The sequence below is a fragment of the Cyprinodon tularosa genome, unplaced genomic scaffold, assembly GCF_016077235.1.
Source record: "Cyprinodon tularosa strain WSP-4 unplaced genomic scaffold, ASM1607723v1 ctg1374, whole genome shotgun sequence".
NCBI classification, from domain to species: Eukaryota; Metazoa; Chordata; class Actinopteri; order Cyprinodontiformes; family Cyprinodontidae; genus Cyprinodon; species Cyprinodon tularosa.
This window is the reverse complement of record NW_024038194.1, coordinates 213,464-220,871: the sequence shown is the minus strand read 5'-3', so window position 1 is coordinate 220,871 and position 7,408 is coordinate 213,464. Positions and strand designations below refer to the sequence as shown.

At 39.5% G+C, this 7,408-nt stretch overlaps 1 protein-coding gene across 1 annotated transcript; it reads right to left on the bottom strand.

Moving 5' to 3' along the window:
- Positions 1 to 3,645: 3,645 nt before the first annotated feature.
- On the bottom strand, positions 3,646 to 6,935 carry LOC119778723 (heat shock 70 kDa protein 12A-like). Its single transcript, XM_038278073.1, has 5 exons — positions 6,621 to 6,935; positions 5,910 to 6,134; positions 5,666 to 5,837; positions 4,325 to 5,483; positions 3,646 to 4,241 (listed from the first exon to the last, which is right to left on the bottom strand). The coding sequence occupies exons 1-4, from the start codon at positions 6,900 to 6,902 to the stop codon at positions 4,372 to 4,374; spliced, it is 1,791 nt and encodes a 596-aa protein (XP_038134001.1). The 5' UTR covers positions 6,903 to 6,935; the 3' UTR covers positions 3,646 to 4,241; positions 4,325 to 4,371.
- Positions 6,936 to 7,408: the final 473 nt, after the last annotated feature.

The following is a 7,408-nucleotide window of genomic DNA, read 5'->3' as shown; positions in this document are numbered from 1 at the left end:
TGTATTTTAAATCGTGTTTTCAAGATGCAGCCCCCTTTTCTCTCTCCTTTTCTCTCAAAGCAAGCTCCTTTTCTCTCAAAGCAAGCTCCTTTTCTCTCAAAGCAAGCTGACCCAATTCAACTTCCAGTTCCTTCAAACGCACCGGGTCATCTTTCAATGAAGCCTTCGATGGCGATCCAACAGGACTTTTCGGAAAAACTGTAGCAGGAAAAATTCCTATCTGCACCAGCGCGTCTAACAACTCAGCTTCAACTGTTCCCCTCTTAACACGTTTATCTACGGTAACCTTGAAATGCTCGGCTATTAACAGCAACTGATCCTTTGTGCAGTTACGCAAAGTATCCAACGTGGGCTCTCGAACAAACTCATCCAGGTCAAACTCCATGTCTACCCCTGGAATCAAGCCACACCAAATTTCAGAAACACCTCCGCACAAACAAAGCTACAGCACCACCAGAACCGAGTGCCCTAACTAATCAGCGCAACGCGCGTCAGCTGCGCAAAAACACACACAAGCCCAGCACAACCACCAACAAACAAGAACCAACCGAAGGACACGACCTGTCTCCAAAAGCACACTTTGTTTAAACAAGCCCCCAAAAATATGTTACGTCCACCAAGGACACAACATAATAGGGGACACGAAAGGCAAACTTTGTTTTGACAAGCCCCCAAAAATATGTTACGTCCCGCCAAGGACACGACATATTTGAGGACACGAGACAACAAATGAGGGTTCAAAAGAATTATTTTATTTAGCACTTCTCTTCAATTAGTTTTTCTTGGTCAGCTTCTTCTGATGTTCTGTGAAGAGAAGAGTAAGAAAAGGCCCTCAAATCCCGTGCCCCAAAAGTAAAAAAAAAACCCAAAGTAACAACAGAAAGTTGGACCTGGCAGGCCGGCCAAACAGAACAAAACGGTACAGCAGGGGGCCAATCCTATACAGGGCCGTCGAAGCCCCTACTGGTACCGGACTAAAGACCAAAAAATATCCTAAGAAAAGAAAAAATCGAAAACAGGACTACCGGTCCTGCCAGGCCAAAAATTCAAGAAAAAAGTAAGAAAAAACTGTTAACAAAAATACCGCATGGCAAGCTGGATCGTCCGCTGCAGGCCGCAGCAGAAAGACAAGTGCGCACCGCGCACGCTGGAACCAAAAGGAACAGGTGGAAAGCGGCGTCCCAAACGAGGTAGGAAAAAGGAACGCATTAACGTGCTGAAGGCCAGCCTATTTATAGGCGGACGACAGCACCGCAAATTAACATAATTAATTTACTAAAGAATCCCAAAATATTTTAACAAAAGATCCTTTAACTAAAGTCTGTAAGAAAACAAAAAAAAGAAATAGACAAAAAAAATCCTAATGTGCCCGAAGCACATAACACAATAAAGAGATTTTCTATTCTATTCTATAAAAGGGGTAGAAAGAAAGTAAATCTAAACAATGTATCTATAAAAATATATCTGCAAAATATCTAATATTCAACAACAAAAAATACTTAGTTAAGCATATTGTGCAAAACAGCAATAAAAAGATAAAAATCCTATCAGATTTATAGTCCCCACCCTGCAGATATATTAGAATCTGTCCTTAAATTCCAGCCAAACCCATTTACACAGTAACAGATTAAAACCTTTAGATAAATCAAGCATTACCGCCACATATCTGACATATCTGACTGACAAAAATTAGAAATCTCCTGTCCAGGGGTGATGCTGAGAAACTAGTCCATGCATTTGTTACTTCAAGGCTGGACTATTGTAATTCTTTACTATCAGGAAGTCCACAAACTGTAGTTAAAAGCCTTCAGCTGATCCAAAATGCTGCAGCCAGAGTTCTGATGAAAATGAAAAAGAGAGATCATATCTCTCCTATCCTGGCTTCTCTTCATTGGCTTCCTGTTAAATCCAGAATAGAATTTAAAATCCTCCTTCTCACATATAAAGCCTTAAATGGCCAAGCTCCATCTGATATCAGAGATCTGATTGTTCCTTATGTTCCTAACAGAGCACTTCGCTCTCAATCTGCAGGTTTACTAGTGGTTCCTAGAATTTCTAAAAGTAGAATGGGAGGCAGATCTTTTAGTTCTCAGGCTCCTCTCCTGTGGAACCAACTACTAGTTTTAGTCCGTGAGGCAGACACCCTGTCTACTTTTAAGGCTAGGCTTAAAACTTTCCTTTTTGATAAAGCTTCTAGTTAGAGTGGCTCAGGTTATCCTGAGCTATCTCTATAGTTCTGCTGCTATAGGCTTAGACTGCTGGAGGACATAGGGACCCCTTTTTCATCATTCTGCTTCATTCTATCTCTGTTCTCCTATTCTGCAGAATCTGTTAGTTCAATCTCTAACGTTCTGCTCTCTCTGCTTTTCCTCAGAGTAGCTTTGCCTCGTCTGTTCCTGTTTGGCTGTGACGTCATCCTGGAAAGAAACATCAGCTGTGCTGCTTCTATCAACACCCTTGTTTATAGATGTTGGAGATCGGCCTGTTTTCCAGTGTGGTCCTGTTTCTCTGACCGTGACTGACTGGATGTGCTCTCTTCGTCCTCTGGCATGGGAGCTGCCTTGGAGCTCGTCTGCCTGGCTGTGTGTTTCCTGGACGGGGCCGCCTTTTACAGCTGCTTTTTGTATCTCTGCTTCTGTCTCCTTGAACCCCAGTGGGCCTCAGCAGATGGCCGCTCACACTGAGCCTGGTTCTGCTGGAGGTTTCTTCCTGTTCAAAGGGAGTTTTTCCTCTCCACTGTCGCTACAAGCATGCTTAGTGTGGGGAATTGTATTTGAATCAATGAGTCAATGCAATCAACTGGTTTTCCTTAGATAGAAAACTTTGTATCAATTTGACTGTATGATCTGGTTGAACTGTAAAGTGCCTTGAGATGACATGTGTTGTGAATTTGGCGCTATATAAATAAACTGAATTGAATTGAATTGACTCTATAACCATTAAAACAACTATTTTCATTCATTTCAGACGGAACTATTCACTGACTGGATTATATTAAACTGAACTTCCAATTTTCACCACTGTTAGGCGCCAAGTAACCTTTCCTCTGATCACGGCTTGCTTGGTCTCGCAATGAATCCCGGGCAAAAAGAAGGACGCATTTTAAGGCTGCATAACGAGGACTCTTGGAATCCGACCAGACCTCGGCGCCGCGCTATGACATCATCGGCCTTTGAATCTGGCCTTCTAAGGAAGGGTCCCAGGTTTTTGAACAGAGCAACTCTTCAGTTCTTCAGTGCTGGTTCCTCATCTAGCTTCCTCCAACTTCTTCTCTCTGAGTCTTCCTCCTCATGATAGTTTTCCCCCCGATGTCTCCCCTCTGGTTTCTGGTTTGTCATGACTTTGTTTTCATGTTTTGATTTTTGGATTTCCTGCTTTCTGTGTTCACTTACTATTTCATTAAACCCACAAGAAAATCACCTCTGCCTCCTTGCCTCTGCATTTGGATCAACAAACCACAACCAAATCTCCCTCGGTCTGGAGATTTTTAGAGAGAATAAGGGTCACGGTACGCTCCACTTTTCTGGGTTTATACTTTCTTGAAGGTCAATATGTTAATGTTTTTGGCTGAGCATTATGCTGTGTAATGTTATTATATTTAATGGTGCAGGAAAGGATTTTTTTTCCTGCCAAAGCAACTCCACCTTTTTTGTGTTCTGTTTGTTACATTTTCCTTTTTATTAAATCTCTAGATTACAATTACACATCATGTACACAACAAAAAAGACTCCACGTAAACAATACAATATTACTTCAATGAACTAACTTCTCTGAAATCAAACTGTCCACTTAGAAAGCAACATTGACAATCAGTTTCTGATGCTGTTGTGCAAATGGAATAGACAACTTTCTTGCTGATGATTTGGTCACTTTGAATGTTGGTGATGCTTTTGTAATTGTGGTTGCATGAGACAGACTCTACAACCCACACAAACGGCTCAGGTAGTGCAGCTCATCCAGGAGGGCAGATCAATGCTAGGAGTGTGGCAAGAAGGTTTGCTGTGTCTGTCAGCGTAGTGTCCATAGATTGGAGGTACCACCAGGAGACATGGAAGACATAGGGGAACAACAACCCAGCGTAAGGACCACTACCTCTGTCTTTGAAACCAGCTCCATGAGGATGGGGGTTGTGCTATCTATCTATCTATCTATCTATCTATCTATCTATCTATCTATCTATCTATCTATCTATCTATCTATCTATCTATCTATCTATCTATCTATCTATCTATCTATCTATCATCTATCTATCTATCTATCTATCTATCTATCTAGATAGATAGATAGATAGATAGATAGATAGATAGATAGATAGATAGATAGATAGATAGAGCTTTTTAGTCACATTTGAAATTAATGGAAATGCAAAATTCAAGTTGTTTCATCAGTTCCATCCATGATATATTCTGCTGATGCTTCACTGAATCCATTACTGATCTCATCATCTGCCTCATCAATGACACATTCGCTGTCTGTGGTCATGAAGTCTATTGTGACTGCTTGCTTCTCTCCACTTCTCATGTTGGTTCCTGTGGCTGTTATCTCTGTTGAGCCAAACTTTATTTCTAGCCTGACTTTACCCCCTCTAGAGATGTCTACACAGAATGAACCAACCTCATCCACTCCCCATCCATCTACATGCACTGGATCTTTTCTAAATGAGCAGTAGAACCTCATTGTCATGTTGACCTGATCTGCTTTAGCTGGAGAACAAATGAACTCTCTGGTTTCCTCTGATCCAACATCCTCACCTTCTTCCACTAATTTCTTAAAAATATCTCTACAGTATTCCACGCCTCCTGCTGTAAATTTCTTCTCTTCCTTGTGTTTCCTCTTATCAAACTTCTCACAAACAGCAAATCCATAAGTATAGGAACTTTTACGAGAAATAAAAACCTGTGGGTTTCTACCATACTCTACAGCTCCCTTCACAATCGCTTCCTGGGCTCTGAAAGGACACAGAAATTCACAATGATGTTCAAACTGATCAATAATGTGCTGCTGCAGTATTTTACTCTGAGCAAACCCCCCCACCAACAGAATGTAATTAATGTTGAGAACAGAGTTAAAGATTTCTCTCAGGATCTGGGTGATGCCTGTCAGACTTTCATCAAAGAAAGACCTCAGTCTATCTCGAGAGATTGTGATGTAATCATCATCCCAGGAAGCACCGAGGTCTGACTTGATGAAATTTTCTCTTCCTGACATTTTTTTAGCCAAAGATACCAGTTTGAATGGGGGGCTGATCTGAATATCTCTATCTGTTTGTTTGAGACGAGTGAAATCATACATGATTCTCTGAGCCAAACTGGGAGAGTTTTGTTGAAATTCATCCCAGACTCCATCAGGGAATATTTCTCTTAGAAAATGTTTAAATTTTCTGTCCACAGTTTGTCCTCCTAGGTTGTTTCCAGAGACCTTGTGCAGCTCCTTCAGGGTTCCTCCATCCTGGACTTCATGAACTGTCATGTCAATAGTTCCTCCTAAAAGGACAGATGGGAAAATGATGGTTTATTTATTTAAACAGTCACATTTATTCACATTATTTGTTTTAGTTTACGACAGATTGTAATAACAGTCATTTCTAAAAATGTTCCTGTGTGTAGAGATTAAAATGCTTAGTGATTGAATCAGTAACTCAATAACTCAGAATCACAGACATTACCTCCACAGTCAACAACAATGTACCGAGTCCCTGGAGACTCATCCAGTGTATCTTTGCTGTGGATCTCAGAGATGAAACCTTCTGGTGGAAGCTTCATACACCAGATAGAAGCAGCTTCTGGCTCCAGAGCAATAAGCAGATTATTCTCCCGTCCTTCTGTTACAATACCTGCCTACAAAGAAAACAACTCTCATCTTTCTGGAATACTCTGAATGTCATTGTTCTCTGTTAAATCTGGTTTTACCTGTTTTGCAGCTTCTCTCATGAACTGTTTAGCTGAAGGATCCCAGATGGCAGGAACCGTGAGAACCCAGGTGAAGAAAGAGGGAATGAACTTCATCCCCCTAGTGTTGGAATTGATGGTTTTTAGAGCGTCCTGCTTTAGGAATCTCAGGGACTCTTTGAAAACGTTTAGTGCCTTCATAGGTTTCCCGCTGGCATCTTTAATCTTCAGATCATTGTTGAGTTTCTGGAAATGTTTATTTATTCTTAGATACAGCAATGTGGTTGTATGAGCAGTGATTTTTCTCCTAATGTATTTTAAATCATTTTAACCAAAATGTTTAGAAATTAATATTCTTTACAACTTTTTTCCATTTTCTTTTATTGTTTTCAATGTAACAGTTGTAAACAAATTATTTATCTCAATCTCATCTCCTTTTTTTATTCTGTTGTACAAAAGTTTTATCAAACGTAATCAGAATTTATATAAAGTGAACTCTTAACTATAAAGATTAACCTAATTAACACCAATGTAATGTGGTTAAATAATTATGCATATACCTTAATTATACATTTAAAATTGATTATTTTTACTAACTGCAAGAGAACACCCTCTATTGCAGGTTAAATAAGTATGCAATGCTAAGCAACTGAATATTTAAAATGCAGCATTCATGAGTGCAATAATGACTGTTCATTTTTGTCCAAAAGTCTGAAAATGTCCTGTACTTACTTTGTTGTAGAGAGCCATCTTAAAGTCTTCAAACAAATAATGTTTCTTTGCTTCTTCTCCCCTCATGTGCATGTATTTCATTTGGGCTTCATAACCAAAACTAAGAAATTCTTTATCTTCATTAAATAAAATGCAGGTTGGAGTCTTTGGGGTGTCTAATCCATACTCTCTCCCCCATCTTTTCAAGTGAGGTTCACTTTCTTTCCCTCTGGGACTGATATTAAAGGCATATCCGCTAAATGCTGTCCCAAAGTCTATTGCTATGATAAATCCGTCGCCCATTGCAGAAGGAAACTGCTGTTATTCAAGTAAAGGAGAAATGTCACTGTACCAGGAAGCAGCAGTCAGACAACATTTATTCTTCTCTGTAAACCACGCCTCCTGCCTGTACTCTACTTCTACTACAAAATGATAATTTAGTCAAATTAGATATTGAATTTATTGATTTTGGAGAAAAAAAATTCCAAAAAACCAAACTGTTCCAGACATATTAAAGTGCCTTGCTCATGAGCAGTGAACCAACAGCAGGATCAGAAGTCTGACTATATTTTCCAGAACATTATGGAAAACACTTTATGTCACCTAGTATGTCTAGTAGGATTTGATCAGTTTCTCTTTAATTCATTTTTCCTGTTTCCTACATCTTAACTATGTTGCTGTTCATTTCCTGGTAAAACTGAGACAGCAGTTTGTTTTTGTTTGTTTAATGTGATTTTATTGTGTATTTAGTTGTTATTCTCCTAATCTTTTCTAGAATGCTAGAGTTGTCCAGATAATTAAAAACTTTT

Bases quoted from the DNA above. Each gene is read 5' to 3' on its own strand.
- LOC119778723 (XM_038278073.1), bottom strand. From the start codon at position 6,902: ATGGGCGACGGATTTATCATAGCAATAGACTTTGGGACAGCATTTAGC. The intron at 6,135-6,620 runs GTAAGTACAGGA...AAACATTTCCAG, and splicing joins AGATGGCTCTCTACAACAAA to AAACTCAACAATGATCTGAA. The intron at 5,484-5,665 runs GTAATGTCTGTG...CTGTCCTTTTAG, and splicing joins CATTGTTGTTGACTGTGGAG to GAGGAACTATTGACATGACA.